General features: G+C 49.7%; 1 protein-coding gene across 1 annotated transcript; it reads right to left on the bottom strand.

Annotated features, from left to right (window-relative positions):
• Nucleotides 1–300: 300 nt before the first annotated feature.
• Nucleotides 301–27,096, bottom strand: RHPN1 (rhophilin Rho GTPase binding protein 1). The gene is made up of 15 exons (XM_058808131.1): nucleotides 26,512–27,096; nucleotides 18,515–18,630; nucleotides 14,144–14,272; nucleotides 11,966–12,041; nucleotides 11,609–11,686; nucleotides 10,626–10,750; nucleotides 9,799–9,965; nucleotides 9,144–9,331; nucleotides 8,882–9,038; nucleotides 6,692–6,811; nucleotides 4,625–4,819; nucleotides 4,309–4,385; nucleotides 3,449–3,595; nucleotides 2,424–2,582; nucleotides 301–2,337 (listed from the first exon to the last, which is right to left on the bottom strand). Exons 1-15 carry the CDS (start codon nucleotides 26,599–26,601, stop codon nucleotides 2,140–2,142), a joined length of 2,022 nt encoding a protein of 673 aa, XP_058664114.1. The 5' UTR covers nucleotides 26,602–27,096; the 3' UTR covers nucleotides 301–2,139.
• Nucleotides 27,097–27,248: the final 152 nt, after the last annotated feature.

Below are 27,248 nucleotides of genomic sequence, written 5' to 3'. Positions count from 1 at the left end.
ATCCAACCTGAGCCCCACCCTCCACTTCCCACATAATTTCCATGAATTCACATGACAAAGCCACCATCTCCCATTGCATCCCCCTGGAAATGGAGACCACAGCTCAGCAAACTTAATTTGGATACTTGGGACCTTGGTTTTCCTTGGAGCAGCCCATCCTGGACCCAAAGGATTTCTCCCAACAGATTTGTGTAAAAATGACCCAAAATTGACTCTTTAGGAGGATCAGCCAGGGCTTGTTTCCCATCATGGGTGGTGCACCTGTAATTCCCAACAAAAATGCTACATATTGGATTTGAATCAGTGCTTTTTAATCCATAAAAGGTGAGAGTCCATGTACAAATTAAAAAAAAACAAAACAAATCAAAAAGCCAAAAACCCAAAACAAGCCCGACATAAAACCCTGGAATTAGGGAAATGACCCCAGTCCCACAAAACTCAACCCCTTTGCCAACGCTGGGGTTGGGTGATGCGGGCGGAAGGCGACGGCTTCTCCTAAATCAATCCCTCTTCCAGCTCGGAGACGTCCATGTGGCATCCCACGTTTTTAGGGTGGTGGGAAGATGCTGCTGGGATGTTTTAAGGGCAAGGTGGCCTTTTCTGTGACCCCACCCCCTCCTTCCCTTCCCGCTCCCACGCCGAGCAGCCGGGAAGATGACGTGGGAAGCTCGGCTGCTACAGATGGCCCGGGCTGGAAGGCGGCTCCGGAATCCGGTGTGGTGGATATGGAGAGGCCTCTTGGACAACAGCAGAGCTAAAACCTCCTCCTTGAGCTCATAAAATCCCAGGATGGGTTGGCTTGGATGGGATCTTAAAGCCCATCCTGTTCTAGCCCATGCCATAGGACAACTTCCACCACCCCAGGTTGTTCCAACCCCGTCCAACCTGGCTTTTCTTCCTGGAAGTTTTCCTTCAATAGAATCAGGGTTAAGAGCTTGGAAAATGGACAAGGAGCCACTAGAAGAAGTCACAATCCCAGGGGACACTGTGGCCACAAGATCCCATTGCTCCTTTAAACCATCCCTAAAAATTCCTTGAAAAGTACAAAAATACAATTTCATCTGTCCCAAGGGGAATTTCTACCTCCCAAGATAATTCAGGCACTGAAGACCAGACAGCTCCTCAGTCCTCAGAAAAAATAACAGGCAGAAACAGGATGGAGGACATTTTGCCAATCTGTTTTGTGGATTCAGAGTTTCCCAGTGTTTCCAGGACAATTACCAAGATGCCTGGATCCATCAGGCCAGCCTAGGAATGCTGACAGCAGTGTTAGGGAATTAGCAACATGTGCAAGATCCAACAGTAGCACAAATTTAGGAGTTTAATAATCTGGAGGAGATATCTTCCTGGAATTTTAATCTCCTCCCAGGAAAAATAAACCCCGCCCCCCAAGGCTCTTAGCTATTAATCTCCTCACAGAATATTTAGGGCAATCCACGTCTCCTGATTAAAAAAGCCAGACAACAACTGCATGTTAAGTCCTTCTCTTTTCTTCCAAAGAATCTGGCTGGGCAGCTGGGCTGGATTTTCTGAGTCAAGGTGGGGGTTCATTCCCCCCCAAAAAAACCACCCCAGAAGCACTAAAAATGATCAAACCATCCTGCTTTGTTGGGATAGCCCCACCTGGGAGATGGGGCCTGGGTTGGACCCTGTGATGGGACCACCACAAGTTATCGATGCCTGTGCTGTCCCCTCTCCCAAAAAATGGGAGTCTGGGAGGATTCATCTGAAGGATTCAACTCCTCCAGTAGCTCTTGGAGAGCAGCTCCATCTTGTACCTCGCAGAGAAAGCCCAGGAGATGCTACAGAAGGTGACACTTTTGCTTTAATGGCTGGGGCTGGCTTTGGCCAAGCAGAAGACACAAACTGGGCCCTGCTTTAGCACAGCTTCCCTCAAACCCCTTGAAAACAAAAAAAAAAAAATCATCCCAAAATTAACAATAAACCCGAGTTTCCCCCAGATTGAGGGGATCGTTGGACACAGGAGCTGGGAGGTTGGAGGTGCCTCGCTCACCTCTCGGCGCGGATCCGACCAGCGGCGCATTCCCGGGTCTGGGAGTCCTCACAGCCCAGCCAGGCTTGGGAAGCTTCCCGGGCAGGCAGCCAGTCCTGGAGCTCAGGGGACACCATGGAGCACGGTCAGTACATGGCCTCGTTGTCCCCCACGGCGGTGAAGGGGACACCGCTGTAGGTGCTCTTCTTGCTCCTCTTGCTCTTCTTGCTCCACACCAGCAGCGTGCTGGCGCTCTTGCTGTTCATCAGGCTCTTCCTGCTGTTCTCCTTGTTGCTCTTCAGCATCCCAGATCCCGAGGACATCACTGCTGCCTTCCTGTCCATCTGCTTGGGAAAGGTGGAGAGGGGAGTGAAGCCAGGGCAGCACCCAGAGAGCTCCAAGGAAGGAATCCCTGTGGGATGTGACTTACAGCTTTGGGACAATCCGAGCCCTGCAGGGTGATGACTCCAATGTCCACCCCCTCCTTCCCGGTGCTCTTCAGGAGCTGGACAACCTCGGCGTGCTTGGACCACTTGCAGTCCTTGCCATTCACTGAGATGATGTAGTCCCCCTCCTTCAGCCCAGCTTCCTGCAGGGATTGAGGGAAAATGTCCAAGAGAATCTTGGAATGGTTTGGAAAGGACCTTCAAGATCATCCAGTCCCACCAGGGACTTCCCATCATCCCAGGTAGCTTCTTGGACACTTCCAGGGATGGAGTAGCCGCAGCTTCTCTGGGCAACATCTGCTAGGGCCTCACCACCCTCACATCCAAGAATTTCTTCCCAATACTCATATAACCCTGCCCTCTGGCAGTGGGAAGCCATTTCTTCTCATCCTGGCACTCCATCCTTTGTCCCAAGTCCCTTTCCAGCTCTCCTGGATCCCTTTGGACACTGGAAGGGGCTCCAAGCTCTCCCTGGAACCTTCCCTTCTCCAGGCTGAGGAGAAGACACAACTCTGCTCCAGATATGGACCATATCCGGTCCATATCCCAGTCTTTGGGGAGATTTGAGTTTTCCAAAGAGGAATGAGATCCTGCTGCTAAGGAGAGTGTTCCAGAGATGCTGGGATTTGGATGGATGGGTTGGGAGTGGAGCAGAGAGACCCTTAGGGAATCTCATCAGGATTCTCCAGCATCTTCTGATGGAAAACAAAGCTACCCCTGTTTCTTGGATGTGCCATCCTGTTCCAGCCACTGTCACATCCCAACACGAGGAACAAGGGAGCTGGATGGGCTTCCAGCAGTTAAAAACTGAGCAAAATTCCATGTTTTCTCCTTAGCTATCTCCTAAAAATTAATCATTTCATGACGCCCACCTGCAAACCCCAGGCTGAGCTCCAGCAGGGATGAGTCTCCTCCTGAACCGTTTTAAGACCTAAAAAACACCTGGAATCCCTCCAGGCAGCTCCCTTGTGGCATTCCCATGGGAATAGCAAGAAATTGGGGTACTCACAGCAGCGCAGCCCCCCGGGATGACCCCGGCAATGAGGACGGGGGAGTCTCCTCGGAGGGTGAACCCAAAGCCGTTCTCTCCTCTCATCAGGTGGACTCTCCGAGCTGGATACCACTTGTTCTTGGCTGAGAACACGGACAGGGGGCCCTGGGATGAGGCAGAAACATGGAATGCATCTTTTCAGCTCCCTGGAACTGTGCACCCTTGTAAAATCCCAATTCCAGGGATGGGGAGGGGGCAGCAGAAGAAATCCTGTCTTTTGCAGGGAAAATAGTCCCTTCATCCAGGAAGAAATGATGGGGGCTGAGGCTGTCTGGATCTGGGGGATGCCACCAGGGGTTGGTCCAGGAGCAGGGTGGTGGGACAGGTCCCCAGTTCACGGTCACTTTTCCCCAGTGCTTTCCAATTTCCCCCTCTTTTTCTGCTTTTCCATTCTTACAGGAGCAGGGTATTCCTGCCTGCCCTGGGGCTGAGATGCACAAACTCTCCCTGGGGTACTCAGGGGATGACCCCACCACAGATCCCACCACTGTCCTGAATCCCAGGTCCCTAAAAACCTAAAGAGAGCATGGATAAAGTTCCAGTGGGATTTTCCTGGCGCCTGCTGCCACCAAAACCCTTCTTCCCAAGGATCTCTTGGGAAAAGCCCACCCAAAATTCCCGTGCCAGAGGAGCTTTGTGACCCATTTGTGTCACAGACACAGATCCCAGCCCTCCTCCTGCTGCTCCTCCTTGCAAAATTGCTGGAGACAGGGAGAAGAGGCTGCAGGAGGAAGGAATCCAGGCAAGCAGAGCATGCAGGGGAGGAGGAGGAGACGGCTGCTCCCTCGGGATATTCCCGTTCCTGGAGCTGTACGTACCAGCCTGTGGAAGAGGTCGGTCACCTTCACCTGGGAGAAGTTGGGGGATTTGATTTCGGGTTTCTGGTGCGTTTTGGCTGATGGGAGGGAGAGAAAAGCACAGACAGGGGGTGACCTCAGGCAGTTGGGGAAGCTGCTGCCATCCCAAAGAGGGACAGCATGATCCCATAAGAGCCAGGACCTCAAATCCTGGAATAGTTCAGATTGGAACTCAGAGATCATCCAGGCCAACCCCCCTCCACAGCACAATTCCCCATGGAGTCCTTCCCACCCACAAACCCCCTCCCCACCCACAATCCCAAAAACCCCCACTCACGATGGATGTCCGGAGCCTCTCCCGTCTCAAAGAAATCCTCCTCGTGGTCAATCTCGGAATATTTGCTCAGGGAGCGTTTGTGGGCAAAGGACAGGACCTCCTGCAGGATATCCATCTTCCTTAGGATCTTGCACAATCCATGGATCCTCATGGCCTCCTCGTGCTTCATGATGGCTTTTTTGAGGTGAGCTTTGCCTGCGAGGGAGCAGAGGGAGCTCAGCCCGACGGAGCGGCAGCTCCGGTGCCGTTTCCCGCTCGGCTGCCCACGGATTTCAGGAGCGGTGCCACCACCCTGCTGTGACTCAGGGACAGCCCAGTCACGTTCCCAGCCCTAAATGGGGTCGGTCCCAGCCCGATGGAGGGCTGGGAAGGGACCTTGAAGGGTGACCTACTTCGCTCCCCTGACGGCAGAGCTGGCAGATGTTCCTGAAAAACCACCCCCGACGTCCCTCCTCACGCTTAACCTCAATCTCCTGAGCAAATTAACTTCTCTCCCTTGCCTCAGATCCCTCGGGAATGGGAACACGGAGAACAAGCCAGCCCTGTCCTCCTTGGGAAGGTGCAACAAATCCCTGTTTTCTAGGCTAAGCCTTTTCCTTGTCCTGCAGGTCCTGCCCTCCATCCTCTGCTCTTTGCTCCTCTCCACTTGCCTTCAGCGCGTTCCCACCCTCGGGAAATGGAAGTGGTCGGGAAAGAGGAGCTGAAATTCCACTGACCCACGGATATCAACGCAAAGCATCTCCTCCGTGGGAAACTGCAACCAAGGCAGCCGTATCCAAGGCTAAACTCCCAGAAAAGCTCTCTCCGTGTGTGTCTCATGGAAACACGTGTGCCTGTGGCATTTCACGTTCAGGACACATGGTGGCAACAGAATCCAGGGAGATGAGGGCTGCTCCAGACTCCCAGAATCCACAGCCAGAGGAACTTAAATACCGAGGGAATGTTTTGGGCTTGGATGGAAAACAGGGAGGAGATTCCCCCCACTGAGAATTTTTATAAAATCTATAAATTGTGAAATGATGAAATTATGAAATCTAATTTAGGAAATTGTGAAATCTATAAATTGCGAAATAATGTGTAATTATAATAATAGAATCATGGAATGGTTTGGGTTGGAAAAGAACATAAAGCTCATCTCATTCCAACCCCCCTTCCATAGGGAGGGACATTCCCTCATCTCCCTTCCACCATTTCAGGTTGCTCCAAGTTCTTTGTGACCTGATCTTGGACCCCTCCAGGGATGGAGATCCACAACCTCTCTGAGTTTTTCCCCTCCTGTAAACCAAATCCAAGCTGAGCTTGGTGTCTGCACATGTATTTTTTACCAGGAAGGTTGAACAGAGCCTGTTTTCCCCAGGAAAATCAGGCAGAGCTGGAAAAGCTGATGCAAACCACATCTGAGGGTGTTGGGGTGCTGTCACCATAAACCACTTGGATTTTGGGGTTTATTTGAAGGTTTCCAGTGAAAACCTGGCTGAGCATCCTGAAGGATTTTGCTGAGGCCAAACTCATTCCTGGTGGGATCAGCCTCCTTCCACACGTGTGCAAGGAGGGAAAAGAGCTCCTGGGGGAGGCAACGCCCCAAATTCTGAGTGCTGAGTTTGCTTTTGGTGCAGCTTTGTTGAGGAGGGGCTGCCAAAACACGACTTCAGCTGAATAAGCAGCGTCTGTTCTTTCCCTGGAGCTGAAATCCTGCATGGGAAGAAGTTCTTGTCTCCCAAGAATTCGCTGCAGCTGAAAAAGCCACCCCCTGAGCATCTGCTGTGTCTTGTTTTCCAGCCAAGTCAGCCCAAACCAAGGAGCTTCCAGGATCTCTGTGTCCCTGTGGATTTCTCTGTAGTGTTGGGTGATGTTACCTGGTTTGGAATACCTGGAATTTTTCCTGTCAGAGCTGGACAGGTTGGGACAAGCACCACGAGTTGGTCCTCACATCCTCGTGGGGACTGTGATGATTTCCTACTTCCCAGGAGAAGAAATCTCCTGAGAAATTCCTCTTTGCATGGAGAGATCCCCCTAAAACCTCATCATTTGTGGGAATCAGGATGGGATCCAGAAATTCGTGCTCACCCAGCTTCCTCCTCTCCTCGGGATCCTGCAGCAGGACACGCAGTGATGGCCCCTCTGGCATGGTGACATGGAATTGCAGGAAAGCCTTCTCCTGCTCCAGCAACTCGGCATCCGAGGGAGCTGTGGGAAGGAAATGGATGGAGACGGGATTAGGGAGAGGTCAGGGCCACCCAGCCCCTGGTGGCAGTGGGGACAAGGAGGTCACATCCATATTCAGGTGGCCCTGGAAGCACCTTCCTGTCTTTCAACCACAGCCTGCAAGGAATCAGGGATGGGCCCAGGGATGATTCCAGTCAGGGATGCACCAGGATGTGAAGTTAAGGGCAGGATTTGTCCTGAACACAGCTTTTTTAATCCTCTTTCCTGCCTTCCTTTGCTCCAGTGTAGAAGCAGGACTGGGAATAGAGAGCTCTGAGAGGTCGCTAACAGGGAGACAAATGAGACAACAAAATCAGGGAATCATGGAATGGTTTGGGTTGGAAAAGCTCTTAAAGATCATCTAATTCTGACCCCTTTCCATAGGGAGGGACACTTCCACTTGGCTGCAAGTCCCAGCCATCCTGGTCCAGGATAATTCCAGGGATGGGGCAGACACAGCTTCTCTGGGAATTCCAGTCCAGGGCCTCACCACCCTCCCAGAGAAGAATTCCTCCCCAATATCCCATCTATCCCTGCCCTCTGGCAGTGGGAAGCCATTCCCTGTGTCCTGGCACTCCATCCCTTGTCCCAAATCCCTCTCCATCTCTCTAGGAGCTCCTTGAAGCATTGTAAGGGGCTTTAAAGTCTCCCTGGAGCCTTTTCTCTATCTCACAGTGCAACCAAGGAGGTCATTCCATGGAAAACCAGAGATGGATGCAATTTTCCCAGGCTCTCCAAACCCCACACTTTAAATCCCACTTTTTAAACCCATTTTTCTAGCCCAAATTGTTCCTAACCCTCTTTGGCTCACTTAGAGGCACAGCAGCCTCTTTCCCTGGACACAGATTGGGATAAGAAACAACCCAAAATATTCCTGGGAGTTTTGTTGCTCCAAACAGAGGATCTCAAAGCCTGGTGGACACAGGGATCCAGAGGGTTGGGAACTGGCAGCTCCAGGGCTGGCTCTCCCTGTGCCAGCTCCTGCCATGTCAGCATCCCTGAGGGATGAAACTGCAGGGTAAGGAATTTATTCCCAGCTGGTTATGGAAGCAGAAGATTTGTTATTGTGACAAGGGAGAGGTGGGAGCAGGAACATGAGATCCCAACAGCAGGCAAAAAAATTCCTAAATTAGGCATCTCCTGCAGATTTCTGCTTCCCACAGAAGCAGGACAACAAAAGGACAACAAAAATTTTAGGGGGAAGGTTTGCCCTGCCCCTTGGTACCCCATGGAATCCCATCTCCATCATCATCCTCTCCTGTTTGGATCTTTAAGCCCTTCCAGCTCCACATTATCCCCCCTCTCTCCCATCTCCTTGCTCAGCCCAGCTTCTGCAACGCCCACATGGCACAAGGAAGATTTTGGGCAGGCACTGGAGTGGGGGAGGGTGTGAGGACAGTCTGGCAGCCACTGGTCACAGCACTGGTTTTGGCAGCCAGCCCTCAAAAATCTTCCCAGCCACCCACCAGGTGACACCAAAGGCCACCAGGAGCATCTGCTGCCCACCCCCGGATCCTCTGCTCCATCCCAAAATTGCTCCCAGGGTGTTGGAGGTGGCAGAGATGGGGATCAAGGGTCACATCTTGAAGTCACGCTCCAAGTGACTCCATGGAGCCATGTGTACCTTGCTGCCACCACCCTGAGGTTCCCAGGACGTCCATCTATGAGGTTAGAAGTTAAATCCAAGGTATTTTTGGATTTATTTTTGGATTTTTGAAGGCCTCAGCTGGTCCAACACAAGATGACCCAAAGCAGGTAGGTGACTTCTCATTCCCCACCCAGCCCCAAAGGGGACAGCAGGTGACATTCCTCCAGCAGCTTTTTCTTCCCCTTCTTAAGGACTTTTCCCTGTGGAAACCAGGAGTATGGAAAAATCTGCCTTGGGGATGAATTGCTGAGTCCACAAAGAAGATCCTCAGCTCAGAGCATTCAAAAAACTTTGGTGTTATACCCATAACATCTTTTTTTTTGGGAAACCCTCCTCAAAACCCAGGAATAAAGTGGAATTAGTAGCTGGATGAGCAGGAAGCTCCCTCCAGGCTGGACACTCACCGGGGCAGTCACAGAGGGTGATGGCAGCGAAATAATGGGAGAGGGCTTTGAAATGCTCCGACTTGACTTGGACCATGGTGGTCCAGGAGAAGGGAACGTAGTCCTTGACATGGGGCTGGCTCATGGTCTGGTGTACCAGGGAATAAACATCTTGCACCTGGGAAGAGGAAAGGGAGAAGAGATGGGATGCAGGTTGTACTCTCTGGGAAGGTCCTGCCAACCACAAAATCCCACCAAATCTCCTCCCTCCTAAAATCCTCACCCTTGCTGCCTCCTGAGCCAGCTGCAGGCGGGCCAGGAAGTCGTTCTGGGCACGCAGCAAGGTCATCTTCTCAAAGACACACTCCTGGACCTGGGCCACCATCAGCCTCACCAGCATGGTCAGGGAGGCTGTGCTCATGTCCAGGCTGGGTGCGTTGGAGAAGTTTTCCTTCAAGTAGTTAAAGGCACCTGGAGGAAGAAAAAAGCTCTTGGAAGTGAGCTTTTGAGGGAGAGAATCAAACTTTGGGATCAGGCAGGTTTCCCTCCAAGAATAGGTTCCCCTCACCATCAGTGGTGGGTAAGAAGATCTAAGGTCCCACCCTTGCCATCTAAACCATCCTTGTGCCCAATTCCTTATCCAAAGCCCTGAGTGATCCCAGTTCCAGGCTCTGTTTTTTCTACAGAGAGATGGATCAGCATCTCTCCTCTCCACAGCTGGGACACCCTTTTGCATGCCATCCTTTTGGGGGACATCCTTTTTGGCTGTTGGACCATCCCAACTCCTCTTCCCAGCCCACACAACCAACGTGGAGCCACCTCACGCTCCATCTGTGACCCATTGGGAGCACCTCTTCTACAACTGCTCCCACCCCTTCCTGAGCTTCTGTGGATCATTCCCACCTTTGGGAAGAGGAGGAAGAGGGGAAGGCACTCACCAGCTGCCTGCTGGAAGGCATCAATGGCCCGGTTGAGGCCGGGCAGGGAGGCGCGGTCCTGCCGCGCTCCGATCTGGGTGTGCAGCGCTCCCAGGTTGAAGAGGACACTTCCCTTCTCGAAGGCCAGAGCCCTCTGGTGGGATGGGACCCCCGTCAGGGAGTCGTACCTGGAGAAGGGAAGAGCCAACAGCTGCCCATCCCCCGGTCATGGTCCCCATGCAGCCAAGCCGAAGTGTCCCTCCCCGTGGAAAGGGTTGGAATTGGACAGTCTTGCAGGTCCCATCCAACCCAAACCATTCCATGATTCCCTGTCTCATTTGTCTCCCTGTCAGTGACCTCCAGGTGGGGAAATCCCAGGGCTCTTCATTCCCAGTCCTGCTTCCACACTGGAGCAAAGGAAGGCAGGAAAGAGGATTAAAAAAGCTGTGTTCAGGACAAATCCTGTCCTTAACTTCAGATCCTGGTGCATCCCTGAGCCCATCCCTGATTCCTGTCCCTGTCATGCTCCACACAAAGTGTCCTTGCCCATGGAAAGGGTTGGAACTGGATGACCTTGTAGGCCCTTTCCAACCTAAACCACTCCATGATTCCCATGGATGCAGGAGGAGCCTGAAGGGTTTTCAGTGCTCAGGTGGGCTTGCAGACATCATTCCCATCATGGTACATCCCATGGGATTTGTGTTTCCCTTTCCCACGCCAAATTAACCCACCCAAGGCAACAGCAAATCCAGATCCTGATGTCCACCAGCTCTGGCAGAGATTCCATAATGGAAATTTGGATCCTGACTCCCTCCCCACCCGGGTGGGACAGGGAAAGCTGTACCCACCAGTGGAAGAAGACGCCCAGGGTTTTGGAGGGAGGGAAGAACCGGCTGTCAAGGAAGTAGAGCTGGTTGTAATATTCCATCAGGAGCTCCAATCCGGCCTCGTTGCGGCTCGGGGTGCGCATGGCCTGCGGGAACGGGAGAGGAGACAGGGATGGGAAAAGAGGGACAGAGGGACAGGACACAGGGAATGGCTTCCCATTGCCAGAGGGCAGGGATAGCTCAGATATTGGGAAGGAATTCTTCCCTGTGAAGGTGGTGATTCCATTCCATTCCTGGCATGGAATTCCCAGAGAGGCTGTGGCTGCCCCATCCCTGGAAGTGCCCAAGGCTGGGTTGGATGGGGCTTGGAGCAGCCTGGGATAGTAGAAGGTGTCCCTGCCCATGGAACGGGTTGGAATTGGATGATCTTTAGGAGCCTTTCCAACCCAAACTATTCCATGATTCTGAGTTTCATCCATGGGGAAAGTCTGGGTGCTGGGACACTCAAATGTGGAAGCAGCAGCCTGGGAGTTGTGCTGGAAAAATTCATGGAAATTCTGATTTTATAAATCCTAGGGAATAAACAGGATTTTTCCCCCTCCTTTCCCAGACTGCTTTAAACTCCCTCTTCTCCAATCCTATCCAGAGAGAGGGAAGTTGTTCAGCCTTGCCAGGGGTGAATTAACATCCATAAATAATGATTGTACTATAAATTTTATTGCTGCTCATTTGTAGGTCAGCAGGGCACTGAGGATAGGGAAAAATGAACAATTCCTGAATAATCTGTAATATTTTGGAACCTATAAACCAAGTCCAATAATATTATGGAACCTATAAACCAATCCAAGAACCTATAAACATTCCCAAGCGGGAATGCTGCAGCCTGAAATGCAAGGACAAATATGGAATTTGAAGAAAGGATGAGGGGATCCCCCAAAGGAAATGTGGCATCTCCAAGGAATGATCCTGGACAAGGCAAACTTTGGAAGCCAAGGGACACCAACCTGTCGCAGCTCCATGAATTCCTTGATTTCCTTTTCATATAGGACACCCTCCTCTCCATAGTGCTCACTGATGAAATCCTGGATTGGGAAACAAAAGAAAATCTTGATTTTTATTATTTAAAGGGATATTTCTGGCAATTTTGTGCAAGAATTTTTCACTTCTGCCCACAAGAAAACCTCCACTAAGTAACAATCTCCTTCCTTTCCTGCTCTCCAGCATCTCCAGACCTTCACCTCCCACTTTTCCATGTTTTAAGTCCAGTTCTTTACCATGCATTTATTTTTTTGGCAGCTTTTCCAAATGGGAAAATGAATTTCAGCCGCTTCAGCAACGATCCATGAAACCCCAAAGCTCACCTTGAGCGGTACCAGCAAATCCAGCTCCTTGGTCTCCTTGAGTCCCAGAGGGATCATGGGAACGCTGATGGATTCACTGGAAGAAGACAAGAACCTGTTTGGTGGTTGGATTAAAAATCTTGGATGGATCCTGTGGGTTGGAGATTAAAAGGAAGCAGCTCCTTGCCCTGGGCTGGTGCTGCTCCTATTAAGAGACTCCACATCGAAAAATGCTCTTCCCAAAAAGATTTGGGAATGGCAGCATAGGAGAAGAAGTGCTAAAACCCCCCCCCCCCCCAAAATCATCTTATTTTTCCAGCTCCTGATTTTCAGAGGAATCCTGGATGTTGGGTGGGCAAGGCAGGATCAAGCCCTCACCAACACAACAGCTCCCTCTCATTATCCCCCCAGATTGCTGGTAACCCATTAATCAATCATTAACTGGGGAGGAAAACAAGCAAAGGAAGTTATGAAAACCAGGAGAGCAAGGCAGGGAATTAGCACCCACATTTTCCTTGGAACAAACAGCTCTAGGAGCTATAATTAGTGCAGAAAGCCATTACTGCTCATTTCCTAATGAGAATTCCACTGGAATCCAATGTCTGGAATAAACAAAGGGGCATTTGTTTGGCCTGGGCAGGGTTTGGGGTTGTTGTTGCTGCTCCTGATTTCTTTTCAAACCAGGGCAAGCAAGTGGCAAATTGGGAAAACTGAGCAGCCTTGATAGGGAATGTGCCTGGAAAAGCATGTGGATGGACACAGAAATGTGGAATTGTGGAACTGGGGAATGGGTTGGGTTGGAAATGGCTTTAAAGATCATCCATTCTCACCCACTGCCATGGATAGGGACAATTTCCACAGGGTCAGGCTGCTCCAAGCCCCATCCAAGCTGGCCTTGGACACTTCCAGGGATCAGGGAGCCACAGCTTCTCTGGGAATTCCATTCCGGGGCCTCACCACCCTCACAGCCAAGATTTCCTTCCCAATATCCCATCTAATCTCACCCTATTCCAGTTTAAAGCCATTCCCTGTGTCCTGTCCTTCCATCCCTTGTCCCAAGTCCCTCTCCAGCTCTCCCGGAGCCCCTTTAGGCACTGGAAGGGGCTCTGAGGTCTCCCTGGATCCTTCCCTTCTCCAGGCTGGACATTCCCAGCTCTCCCAGCCTGGCTCCAGAGCAGAGGGACTCCAGCCCTTGGAGCATCTCCGTGGCCTCCTCTAGACCTGCTCCTGCTGTTGGAACCCAGAGCTGGATGCAGAATTCCAGGTGAGGTCTAACCTGAGCAGGGCAGAGGAGCAGAATCCCCATTTTCCACCCTGTGGGATGAGCCTGGGACAGGGGGAATTTTTGGGATGTGAGCACATGTGGATGAGGCATTTCCAGCTTTTCATCTACCAACACTCCCAAATCCTCCTCCTAAGGGCTGCTCTCCATCCCTTCACCCCCCAGCCTGGATTTGTGCTTGGAATTGCAATGAGGTTCATGTGGAGCTTATCCAGGTCCCTCTGGATCCCATCCCATCCCATCCCATCCCTCAGCCACATCACCCACACAACACCTCACCCTGCCATCCAACACCGTCCACCTCAGGAAGGGAAAAGGAGGAAAAGAATCCCAGCATCCCAGAATTGTTTGGGCTGGAAAAGATCTACAAGATCATTGAGTCCCACCTGTGACTGATCCCACCCAGCCCAGAGCACTGAGTGCCACATCCAGTCATTCCTTGGCCACTTCCAGGCATGGTGATTCCCATCACCAAAATATCCTGTTGGGAAGAGCTCTGGTGGGATTGTCAGGAAAGGGGATCAATACAAGGGAAGATGGTTCTTTCTTCCCTATTCCTCCTGCTTTGGGACATCAGTGTCCAAAGGATGCTCCATCTATCCCAAAACACCCCAGTATCCCCTAGGAAAAGCTGATTTTTCTCTCCTTGCAGCTCTAGAAGGGAATCAGAATGAGAATTTTCCAGGAATTCTGGCCCATGCCCAAATCCTCCCCTATCCTCCAGCCACCACCTTGTTGTCCCTGACCATGGAAAGTTTGGGTTGGAAGGGAACCTCTGAAGGTCATCCCAACCCTTGGCCACGGGACAGGATGGACAAGCAGGGTGGACAAGGTGAGACCAGCCTTGTTCCCAGAAAAATTCCATAATAGCAGAAAAATGAAATCCCAAGGGAACAGGCTGCTCTTCCCAGACCCACCTCTCATTCTGATACACATCCATGCTGCTGTTGAGCTCTTCCAGCTCCTCCTTCAGGAGCTGAAGGTTGGAATTGACGTAGCTCAGCTCCAGAGCCACCGTTTCCTTCACCTTGTGGTTGCTGGTGGCCCTGCAAGAAACCAATGGATCAAATTTCCCTCTTTTAATCCATTAATTTATTTTTTCCACTTCAAACTCAGTTACCCAGCAGGGCAATCCACGTCGAGCCAACCCTCCCACAGGATTTTGCCTCTGGTTCTCCAGGTGATGCTGGAAAAGTTTGGATGGGACCTCTGAGGATCATCCCATTCCATCCTCTGCCATGGGACACCTTCCTCTATCCCAGGATGCTCCAAGTCCCATCCAACCTGGCTTTGGACACAACCAGGGATGGAGCAGCCACAGCTTCTCTGGAAATTCCATTCCAGGGCCTCACCACCCTTACAGTCAAGATTTTCTTCCCAATATTCCATCCATCCCTGCCCTCTGGCACTGGGAAGCCATTCCCTGTGTCCTGTCCCTCCATCCCTTGTCCCAAGTCCCTCTCCAGCACTCCTGGAGCCCCTTCAGACATTGGAAAGGGCTCTGAGGTCTTCCTGGATCCTCCCCTTCTCCAGGATGGACATTCCCAGCTCTCCCAGATTTTCAGGATTAGGGAAGTCCAAACATCCAGGTAAAGGCTGAGCCCAGGGAAAATCCATTGCAGTGCAGCATCCAGGAATTCCTGCTCCAGAGCTCCCCTTGCCCATTCCCACTTCACCTCCAGTGCAGTTCCAGCTTGGGCTGTGACCAGTCCAGGTGCTCCCCCATCCCAAATAAATGATGGGATTTGAGGAGAAAAAAATCATTTTTGGGTGCAAAGAATCCTTGTGGAAAAGAAAGGATTTGTGAGCTCCTGCCCTCCCTTCCCGGCTCCGAGCAGGAGCTGTAAACACCAGGGATTGATTCCAGCTGTTCCCAGCAGGACAAGCTCCCAGGCTGATTATTCCCTGCTTATCTCCTGCAGAGGAAAGCAGGGAGAGATAACCCAGAGCTAAAAGGGGCTCTGGCTGCTGAACCACGCTGGGATCCAGGGAAAACAACACATGGACAAGCTCTGCTCCACCAGGAAACGGCTTCCCTCCTGCTTTGCCAGAGTATTGCCTTTGACATGGATTTTTTATGGATTAAATCCTTCTGGGTCCCGCCCTGCCCTGGTTCAGGGCAGCAGAAGGAGCTGCAGGCTTTTCCTTTGAAAATCTGGTGGTTCAGAGCCTCCTCCTGCCTCTCCTTTGCCAGGATTTTTTGATTCTAAACAAATGAAACCAAACCACAGCACATCCAAAGATCCCCATGGCTCTTCCATTGAAAAATCCTTCAGCATTCCTGCAATTCACCCTATGTTTCCATATAAACCAGTATTTAATTCATATAAACCAAGACTTAATTCTTATTTATCTCCCCCACATCCCAACACCTCCAGGACACTGTTAGTCTGATTTTCATCCCATATGGATTAAGGAGAGTTTTCCCTCCTTGTTCCCAGCTGCCAACAATTTTTTTTTTGCCCCTGATTATTTTCCAGGTGTCTTAGCACAGTTTCCAGAAGAATCTGCCCATGATTTTGTCAGGAATCTGTTAAAAGGTTTTCCTGGGGTACTTGCAAGTGCCACACACAGCAAATAATCCTGGAATGCTTTGGGTTGGAAGAGACCTTCAAAATAATGAAATTCCATTCCTCTGCCACAAGCAGGGACACCTTCCATTATCCCAGGTTGCTCCAAGCCCTGGCCAACCTGGCCTTGGACACTTGCAGGGATGGAGCAGCCACAGCTTCTCTGGAAATTCCATTCCAGGGCCTCACCAACCTCACACGGAAGAATTCTTCCCCAATATCCCATATAATCTCACCCTATTCCCCAGTTTAAAGCCATTCCCTGTGAACTGTCCCTCCATCCCTTCTCCCAAATCCCTCTCCAGCTCTCCAGAATTCTCCTTTTCCTGCTGCCCACCCTGTGGGATGAGCCCAGGACACTGGGAATTTCTGGGATTTATTTTGTGATTTATTTTTCTTTCGTTCCAAAAACCTGGGCATTTTTATCTCCCCTGTTCCTCCACTCCATCCCAGTGCTTGAACAGGAAGGAAAAGGTTTCCCCTGGCTCTTCACATTTACTTACCCAGCAAACAAATCCACTGAGCAAATACCGCATGGAATTTTTTTCACAACACCCCATTCCTGCCAACTTTTCCAGGAAAAAACATGGAAAGGCTGAACAGGATTGTTTTTACCAAGCATCAGGCCAGTTTGTTTTTAAGTTTAAAGGCAAAATTCCAGCAAATTCAGCTCCAAACTGCCCCAGGCTGGACAACCCACAGTTTTTTCCACCAGCACCAGGCTAAAGATCCAAAGGAATTTTATCCATGCACCACAAATCTTTAATTTTGAAGCAATAACCTTTAGACTTGCAACATAATCCCTCCCCTCCTCATCATCCTTGAATTTCAAGCTTGATTATTCCTTTTTCCAAAATTTCGTAAGCTCAGAGCACCGGAATGCCGAGAAATCGACTTTATTACTCAGCTGGATTTGTGGGAGGGCGGGAGGGAGGGAAAGTGGCTGCTCCGAAGGACACCCAGAGTGCTGAGCCAGCACAAAAAGAGCCCCCTCAGTGCATTTCCCTGATAATTAAGATGTGTTTTGCATCCCGTTTTTCCTCACTCCCACTTGCCACAGCTCCGACTCCAACCCAAACCAGGCTGATTTCTGCTGAGCCAGCACATTTCCCTCTGTTGTTTGTTTGGTTTTGGTTTTTTTTAATATAACACAGGAGAGGCAGAAGTTGGGTTCTGTGGCTTTTTTTCTTTAATTAAATGAGGCACAGCAGTGTGGATGGAGCAGTGGGATCTCCTCCCCCAGGAAAACACCAATTTTTTTATGGCTTAACCATTATCCCCTTCTTCCAGGAACACTCCATTGATGTTAAATGACTCCAGTTCCAAAGTGGAAAGTTAATTTTATTTTATTTTATTTGGGATAAAAACAATCAACAAGTTAGTAAAATATTCCCAAAAGATTCTATTTTAAGGCAGATTTATGGGATTTTTAATATCAATGACCTGTCCAGCCTGGAATGTGCTCCAAATATTAAGGAAAAACAAAATAAACACAAAAGATGCTAAAAAAAGTTGTTCTTGGGATAAAATCCCTGTGGATGTGGCACTAGGGGACAGATGGTGGCCTTGGCAGTGCTGGGGGAATGGTTGGACTCAATCCTGATGGGATTTTCTGAGCTATTTATGATTCTAAAGCTGGATTTCATGGAATGGTTTGGGGTGGATCTTCAGAAACCTCCAGTTCCACCCCCTGCCTTGGGCATGGACTTCTCCCTATCCCAGGTCTCTCCAAGCCCCATCCAACCTGGCCTGGACACTTCCAGGGATGGAGCAGCCACAGATTCTCTGGGAATTCCATTCCAGGGCCTCACCACCCTTACAGTCAAGATTTCCTTCCCAATATTCCATCTATCCCCACCCTCTGGCAGTGGGAAGCCATTCTCTGTGTCCTGTCTCTCCACCCCTTGTCCCAAGTGCTTCTCCAGCTCTCCTGGAACCCCTTTAGGAACTGGAAGGGGCTCTGAGATCTCCCTGGATCCTTCTCTTCTCCAGGCTGGACATTCCCATTCCCAGTTCCCATCCTGGTTCCAGAGCAGAAGGGCTCCAACCCTTAGAACATCTGGACTCACACCAAGAGCTTCAGATGCCTTTGGTTTTCAGACCAAAATTCTGCATTCCAAGCCCAACCTCAGCCACAAATTTATTGCCATTATCCCATCTGCTCCAATCCCCTTCCAACCTGGCCTTGGACACTTCCAGGGATGAGGCAGCCACAGCTTCTCTGGGAATTCCATTCCAGGGCCTCACCACTCTCCCAGAGAAGAATTCCTTCCCAAATCCCATCTAACCCTGCCCTCTGGCAGTGGGAAGCCATTCCCTGTGTCCTGTCCCTCCATTCCATGTCCAGATTCCCTCTCCAGCTCTCCTGGAGCCCCTTCAGTCACTGGAAGGGGCTCTGAGGTCTCCCTGGATCCTTTTCTTCTCCAGACTGGACATTCCCAGTTCCCATCCTGGTTCTAAAGCAGAAGGGCTCCAACCTTTGGAACATCTGGACTCACTCCAACAGCTGCATATCCCTTGGATCCATGTCCTGGGTTTTCAAACCAGAGCTCTGCATTCCAAGCCCAATCTCAGCCACAAATTCATTCCCATTATCCCATCTGCTCCCATCCTGATTTTTAACAATCTTCCACCAGCTGAATCTTGGATATCAAAACTCTATTCCTGCCTCCAACCAAATTCCAGAGCCAGGGGGATGCCAAGGGGGTCAGGACTCACCGGAAGAGGTTTTCTGCTCCCGCTCTCATCCTCATTTCTTTGTTGATCTGTTGGTTGATCCGGGCCCGGCGGTGCTGGAGTTTGCTGCGCTGGGTCTGGGCAAAGGGGTCACAGCCCTGCTGAGAAACAAGGGCAGGTTCTCATCCCAAATCCACATTTTGGGATTCAAAAAGTCCCATCAATTCTGTAAATTGAGCACTTTCAGAGCCCAGAGTCACGGAATGCTTTAGGTTGGAAGGGAGTTTAAAGATCAGGGAATTTCATCCCTTATCATGGACACCTTCCACAGGACCAGGTTGCTCCAACCTCACCTTGGGCACTTCCAGGGATGAGGCAGCCAAATTTTCTCTGGGAATTCCATTTCAGTGCCACACCACCTTCACAAGGAAGAATTCCTTCCCAACATCCCATCTAATCTCACTCTATTCCAGTTTAAAGCCATTCCCTGTGTCCTGTCCCTCCATCTCTTATGCCAAGTCCCTCTCCAGCTCTCCTGGAGCCCCTTCAGGCACTGGAATGAGCTCTGAGGTCTCCCTGGAGCCTTCTCTTCTCCAGGCTGGACATTCCCAGCACTCCCAGCCTGGCTCCAGCCCTTGGAGCATCTCTGTGGCCTCCTCTGGAATTGCTCCAGCAGCTCCACATCCCTCTGCAGTTGGAACCCACAGCTGGATGCAGAATTCCAGGTGGGGTTTCTGCACCTGAGCAGGGCAGAGGGGCAGAATTCCCATTTTCCTGCTGCCCATGCTGTGGGATGAGCCTGGGACAGGGGGAATTTCTGGGATGTGAGCACACGTGGCCAGGTCACATTGAGTTTCTCACCCCCCAGACCATCCCCTGCCCCTGGAATAACCATTTTATTCCCTAATCCCACGTGTTGGCAGCAGGTATTTCTTTCCCTGAGCTCTTCCTAAACTCAGCCCTGAACAAGAATTCCACATTCCATTCCCAGGCTCTGGACATGAGCCAAGACCCAGGGGGGCTGAAGATGAGCTCAAAACGACCCCAAAGCTCAGGAGGAAACGTGATCCCAAGGCCATGTCCAGGATGTGGAGCACAGGGAGTCAGGAGTTCAGGGGGATGCAGGAACGAGGGGCTCACGGCGCTAAATTGATTCCATCCTTTCCGCGGCTCCGGCTCGGAATTTCTGCAGACAGGGAAACACGCTGGATTCCCGACTTCAGGAAATAGCAGCCGCCTGATTTCCCTCTAGCTCACAGGGTTATTATGGGATGCCTCAGGGAATGGGGCGCCTCCAAATCCAGGGCTATTAAAGCTCTGCCCAAGTGGGGATGGCTCCCATTGAAGATTCAGAGGGATGAGCCTCTGGAAGATCCCTGGATAAAAAAATCCCTGGTTGGGAAGGCACAAAGCTGGGAAGTTTAAGAGTATGGAAAGTTCTGAGCCTGAAAATCACAGGAAGATCCCAAAATCATGGAATGGTTTTGGTTAAAAGACACTTTTAGGATCATCTCATTCCAACCTGGCACAGGTTTCCCAGAGAAGTTGTGGATTCCCCTGGAAGTGTTCCAGGCCAGACTGGATGGGGCTTGGAGCAATCTGGGATAGTGGGATGTGTCCCTGCCCATGGAATGAGATGATCTTTAATGCCCCTTCCATCATAAACCATTTCATAATTCCATGAAATGCCTGATCACCTCTCCAATGGGACCTGACAAGGAGGAAATAGAAAACTTTTGCATTTCCATGGACTTCAGCTTCCTTAAAATTAATTCCTCGTATTTGAAGTCCACCGAGCGCTGCTTCCTTTGGAAAAGGGTCTGGGATTAACAGTGGGATTTTCATTTAAGGGAAAGATTGGATCTTCTAATTGGTCCCTTGGAGACTGAGGAATCAGAGACACTCCAGCTGGTCCATAAATCTGTGGGATTAATGCTTTACAGTGATCCATGAATTTGATGAAAGGAACAAGCTGTAAGCATAAGACCACTGGAAAAGCAGTGGGATTTGAGGAAAACACCCCAACACCTCCATAAATATTGGGTCTGAGATACTCAGAAACACACAGAGGAAAGTTTGATCCAGAATTGTAATTTCTGGATTTCTCCTGGGGGGAATCCATCCATCTTGTTGGATCCCTAGGGGGAAAAAAAAAAATCTAGGAACCAGAGGAAAAAGGGGAAAGGATCAGAAAATCAAGACAAGATGTAAAGAGAAGGTGCTCATTAAAATTTCAAGGTTTAATTTCAAATTTCAAGATGAAATCTCAGAGCATGACAGATCCAGAGACAAACATATGCAAATATATGCAAATGAGACAGTTCCAGGTTCCCTCTCTGGGCCTCCAGAGCCACAGAAATCCATGCGAAGCTCTAGAGGTGGGAAGTTTCTCTTCTCCAACTCCATCTCTTCCTGCAAATTCCAGCACCCTGGAGTCCTTTCCACCTCTGGCAAAGATTTATTTAGAAGCAGCAAGAGGATTTTAGGGAATTTTTGTGAGGAAAAGGACCAAAAACCACCTGGAGACACAGGGAAGAGGCCTGGGAAGTGCAGGTGGGATGATGGAAAAGGCACAAGTAGAAGGATTATCCAAACCCAAAATAAAGATTTTTGCCTGGAGGGAAAGCAGGAAGGTAATGAAGGAAAGAAAGGAGTGGGATGCAGAAGACATTGGGATGGCTCCCCAAGATATTCCAAGAGGGGATAAAAACCTCTTCCCTGCAGGAGCCATGAAAAGATTTAGCAAATTGATTTGACTTCTCCTGCTGGGAAGCACTAAAGCTGTTTGCAGAGCTCAGGGTTTTTTTTCCTGGCTTCTCCATCAGATTTAATGGGATGAGTTCTCAATCCCTATCCAGGCTCCTAAGCCAGCAGCAAAAAGGTGCTGGAAAACCAGAAGCCCCTTGATATAAACCCAAAGCCTTGCGAGGTTAAGTCAGGAATTCAAGGATTTCTTGTCATCTCCACACATTTTGTTTTCCTCTACATTTATGAGGCTGGAAAGGTGCAGGAATGTGAGATTTCTGCACATCTTCCCTCAAAAGGCTCTTCCTCAATCCCCAAAAATCATCCCTGGCTTGCACGGATCAATAGAAACATCATTCCATGAGGAACAACCCAGCTCCATCTGCAGGAGCTCCTGGAGCATCACAGGAATGTTGTAATTCCACAAATCTTGGAGCAAGGAGGAAATTTGGCTGCAGGAAAGCATAAAAGGCCATCTTTAAATCCAAATATAAATGAGGAAAATAAGGAGTCAAGCAAAGAGTGTTCCACCGTCCAACAGCTCAAAGGATCCCAAAGCTTTTCCTGTCAGAGCTCCAATGAAAACTAAAAACCACAGAATGAATGTCCAGGGATTTAAACATGACTTACATAAAGGGGAAAAAAAAAAAAATCCCACCAAAATTCCACTGTTGGGTTCCAAAAGGGATTTTCCTCACTGAATTCTTTGCTCAAGCTCTCAAGGTCACCCCTGTAAGGTCAGAAGAAAGAGAGGCTCTTTTATCCAGGCTTTGGGGTGTATCCTGGGGACACCTGGAAAAGGGAATTTGGGGAGTTTAAGAAGGGGCTCTGGAGATACTCAGACTTTTACCTCCTGGTTTTAAGGTTTTAAAGGAAGAATGAGTACAGAACTCTTCCATAAATTGTGGAGGAGCCATGAACCAGCAGCTTTTGTTGGTACATAGGGAATGATGGATCAGAAATCCATGAAAATGAGTGAGGTGTGGCCAGCCCTGATGTTTATCACATGTGACAAAGCAGGATTAGGGACAAACATTGGACTCTGTGATCCCAACAAGTCCATTCCAACCCATATCTAATGATTTTATTGGAATAAGGCTCTTTAGGCCCAGAAAAATCAGGGGAAATCCCTCACATGGAAGTGACAATGGAACCAAAAATCCTCATCCAGCCTCTCCACATGAGGGAAAAAAAGATTCCCTAAAACCCTTTCCAGAGGGAATCAAGCTCCCCTGTGAGGGAGGGCAAAGATTCTCCAGCCTTATCTTTGCAGGGAATGTTTGGAATGACTCAAGGGCTTTTGTCACTTCCAGCCACCTCTCCCAGTTCCAGAGGGCCCATCCAGGGTGGCAATTTGGAGTCCTTAGGGAATGTTTACTCAGCGTGGACTTTGAACTTCCCACCGGCAGGAGATGAAGCCTTGGGTGACTCCTGGGTGACAGCCACACCCTGAGCGTGATTTGTGACCTCAGTGACAAAGACAAGGCACCAGGGACAAACTGAATCACCTGGAGGAAGATGTGGAAGCCAGTAATTCCATGGCAAAGGGATTGTTTCTGCTCCTTTGTAGCTGGAAGCAACAGAGGAGAAATGAAATTGAAGGATATTAAGTGAAATGTGGGAAGGGAAAAGCGGATCCTTGGAAGTCCTGTTAAAATTTCAAGGAATGGAGAAATGGAGACCCAGTTCCTGAAGATCAGGAATGTGTTGGTGAAATCCAGGCACAAATCCCTCCAGAGAAATGAGGAAGGGGGTGGTAACTGGGAGTTATACCTCCAGCAGGAATTGCAGGAAAAAATCTCCTGAAGAAATGAAACTTGAAAGTGAAGGATATTAAGTAAAATGTGGGAAGGGGAAATGGGATCCTTAGAAGTCCTGTTAAAATTTCAAGGAATAGAGAAATGGAGATGAAGACCCAGTTCCTGAAGATCAGGAATGTGTTGGTGAAATCCAGCACAGATCTCTCTACAGGAAGGGGTCGGTAACTGGGAGTTACAGCCCCAGCAGGAATTGCAGGAAAAATCTTCTGAAGAAATGAAACTGAAGGATATTAAGTAAAATGTGGGATGGGAAAATGGGATCCTTGGAAATACTGTTAAAGTTTCAAGAAATAGAGAAATGGAGATGAAGACTCAGTTCCTGAGGAGCTGGCACAGATCAGGAATGTGCTGGTAAAATCCAGGCATGGATCTCTCCAGAGAAACGAGGAAGGGGTTGGTAATTCCCAGCAGGAATTTCAGCAAAAATCTCCTGGAGATACCAGGAGAACCTGGCTGGATCCCAGAAGCTGCTCCACAGCTCAGCTGTCCAAGACTGGACCAAGCTGGGCCATGTCCAAGGCCAGTTTTGGCCACAAAGGAGTCGCCACCAGGATTCCTCCCAATTAGGGAGGCTGGGGAATGCCCAGAGAGAAACTGAGGAAGTTTAATTTGAGCAGAGACTCCAGACATCCATAATGTGGGAAGAGGAGTCATCAGCTGGTGCTGAGCTCAGCTCCACAGGCAGCCCCACCTCCAGGAGACACCTTCCTGATCCCAAGGACAGGGAATGAAGGAGAGCAGGACTCCAGCCAGTCTGGATCACTATTGTGGGTGTGAGCAAACACATAGAGGCACTTTCCTGACAGGAAAAGGGATGTTGAAGGGATGATGGAAAGGTTTGGGTTGGAAGAGACCTTCAAAATCATGGAATTCCACCCCCTGCCATGGGCAGGGACACCTTCCACTATCCCAGGTTGCTCCAAGCCCCTTCCAAGCTGGCCTTGGACATTCCAGGGATGGGGTAACCACAGCTTCTCTGGAAATTCCATTCCATAGCCTCAACACCCTCAGAGGAAAGAATTCCTTCCCAAAATCCCATCTAATCTCACCCTATTCCAGTTCAAAGCCATTCCCTGTGTCCTGTCCCTCCATCCCATGTCCCAAGTCCCTCTCCAGCTCTCCTGGAGCCCCTTTAGGCTCTGAGGTCTCCCTGGATCCTTCCCTTCTCCAGGCTGGACATTCCCAGCTCTCCCAGCCTGGCTCCAGCCCTTGGAGCATCTCTGTGAACTCCTCTGGAATTGCTCCATCAGCTCCAGGTCCTTCTGCTGTTGGGGAGCCCAAAGCTGGACCACAATCCATGATCCCAACCCCATCCTCTGGGCCCATGGTCTGTGGCTCCAACCTCAACCCCATAAATTTCTCCCACTGAACACCTATATCCCACTCCAAAAAAATAAATAAATCAGGGATTTATTTCCCTGCCCTCTCAGCAGCACCAGCACTTCCTCACACAGATTTTTTTCCCTCCAAACAGGAAGCTCCCAAGTGCACAGATGATTCCAGGCTGGAATAGGATAACTCTGAGCACCTGTTTTAATTCTACAACCACACTGATCTTTAAAGGATTTCCACAGAGTCACAGCTGTCAGCTGGAATTTTTATTCCTCTTTGGAATCCACAAGTTTTTGAGTCAGGCCAGCACAGCAGAAGTGGCCAAGTGACCCTGCTTTAGCCACATTATCCCGTGAGACAGAGAGGAAAACAAAAGCCAGGGAAGCACTCCATACACAAAAACAGGCTTGGAAATCCTCCTTTTTTTTTTTTTTTTTTTTTTTTTTTTTTTTTTTTTTTTTTTCCCAGGGTTATCCAGAATTTCCTTCCTTTTTTTTTTCCCAGCCAGAAGCATTTAAGAAATTAATATAAGCTGTTATAAGACAAGCAGGAAGTGACAACAAGTGGGTTTTTACTCCCTGAAAATCCATTTAGATAGGAAATTCCCTGCCATGGAATTAATCTCATGGAGCACCCTGGCTCCGAGCTGCATTTCTGTGGGAGACAGGAGCAGCTAAAACCTCTAAAACCTTTTATTGCGAATATGGTTACATCACAGAGCCTTTGAACAAATGAGGGAGGATTAAGGTTTTAAATTTCCCAAGTGGCCTCACTGGTGGTTCATGCAGTCAGCAAGAGGAAGGAAAAAAAATAAACCCAGGGTGGGAATAAAAAATCTGGGGGATTGGGGGTTTTTAAACAGCACAAACTGCAGTTAAAAATTGAATTTTCAGAGAGTGAAAGTGCTCTGAGGAGGTGAAGGAAGCAGAGAGTCAGGGCAAGGTGCCAGCAGGAAACAGGTGGATTAAGTCTTCACTCCTAGGACAGAAAACTTGGCAAAAAAACCCCAATAAGGATTAAAAAATCACTTTTTCAGCAGCATTCAGGATCCCCTGCAAGACAGAAAATATGGATCCACGCTCCTGATGTTGTCAGGGTGATAAAAACAGCAGGAAAAGACTGTATTGATAATTTCTTTTACATAACAATAACAAAAATAAAGTAATACAGCCCATCAGGTGTTCTGCTGCTTTAATTAAAAAATAATCATATTATGACAGAGGCTGCTGATGGCCCTGCCCAGTTCTCCCTCCAAAGCTTGGCAATATTTTCCATGTTTTTCTTTGTGCTCCAGACCCAAAGAGAAGAAATTGGGGAAAAAATTCCCAAATCCCTCCTGTTAATCTTCCCCCACAAGCAGCACCGGCTCCTTAGACAAGGCCCCGAGTTAAACCCCGACCTGGTTTAAGGTTGCAACCTCTTGAGCAGCAGCCCAGGCTCAAGTGACTCCAGATCAGATTGATCCAGGGGGAAAAAAAAAAGAAAAAAAAAAATCCCTTCCACAGCTTGGCTGAGTTCCCCTTTCTTGGTTATTTGGGATTTTCTTTTTTAAGGGTGTTTTAAGGTTTGGGACTTTTTGCAAGAAGAGCTCAGATCATGGAGTGAACTCGCTGCTGGTTTATCCTGTTGGATCTCAGGGGGCAAAACTAATGGGAAAAACACTTAAATAGATTTAAAAATTAATGTTTTCCACATTTTCTTGCTCCCTAAATCCTCCCTGACCCCAAGAAATCAGGGGCTGGTGGCAGCCTGAGGACAATTGCCACTGATTCCATCCCAAATGTTGGTCATTAAACAACAACCCCAGAAGAGCAATCAGCCCCATCTCTCCTGCACATCCTGACTTTCCCAGGGAACACCTGCCTGGATCAGCTTCCCAGGGGCAAGAAAGAGGAAAAAAAACCCAAAATCTCAGGGAATGAGGTGAAAAGCAGGTGCTGGGAAGCTTGGGGATGCAGCCAGCAGAAAAGATGGGATTCAGGAGCAGAGTTTTAGGGATGAGGAGCTGGGAGGGAGTTGCTTAGGGCTGTTTATGGGGCAGCAACAGCATTTCCAGCCCTGGCAGGGTTGGACATCCCTGTGCCCCCATGCAAGGGCACAGCCATCCCTAGGGATGGGACAGGGATATGGGGCCATCCTCACCTTGCGCGTGCTGCCGCTCTTCGGGCCGTGCAGGAGGACAAGGCCACCGTCCCTGTCCCCATCCGGGCTCTCCTCCTCGGGGGGCATCATCTCCAGGGATGCGACATCCACAGGCTGGGAATGGGGGGCTGGAGCTGGGGGGCTCCTGCTTGAGCTCACAGGGGGGTTTGGGGGCTCAGTGACCCCACCGGGGTCCAGATCCCAGCCCTGTCCTATCTAGGGGCTTAAACCCGTCCTAAGCCCTGCTCTGTTCTCTTGCAAAACCCCCTGCACTCAACATCTGGCCAGATGTGAGCCCACAGCTTCCCTCCGAGCAGAAATAGTTTAGGGAGAAGAGGGGACACAAACCCCCTTTGCAAAGCTACCCAAGGTAGGGGGATGTTAAATCCCACCAGACCCTAAATGGGGGAAGTTTAAAACTCCCCCAAAACCCGCTTGGATAAGGAGGATAAGGGAGTTATCCTGGGTAACTGGATAAGGGAAAGAGGGAGTTTAACTCCCCCCAACTCCCCTAAATAGGGGGGTGTTTAAACTCTTACAAACTCCCCCTAAAATAGTTATTCTAAATGGAACTGGGGAGGGTTTAAACGGAGACCCGGAATGAGAAGGGAGCCAAACCCTCTTAAAACCCCTTTACAGGGCTGCCCCAAATGGGGGCGAACCCTCACAACTCCCTTTTACAACTATCCTAAACGGGGGGGGGGGGGGGGGGGGGAGGGAAGTTTAAACCCTCCCAA

The sequence above is a fragment of the Ammospiza caudacuta genome, chromosome 1 (assembly GCF_027887145.1).
Source record: "Ammospiza caudacuta isolate bAmmCau1 chromosome 1, bAmmCau1.pri, whole genome shotgun sequence".
NCBI classification, from domain to species: Eukaryota; Metazoa; Chordata; class Aves; order Passeriformes; family Passerellidae; genus Ammospiza; species Ammospiza caudacuta.
The sequence above is the reverse complement of the archived record's forward strand: the minus strand, read 5'-3'. Positions and strand labels throughout refer to the sequence as shown.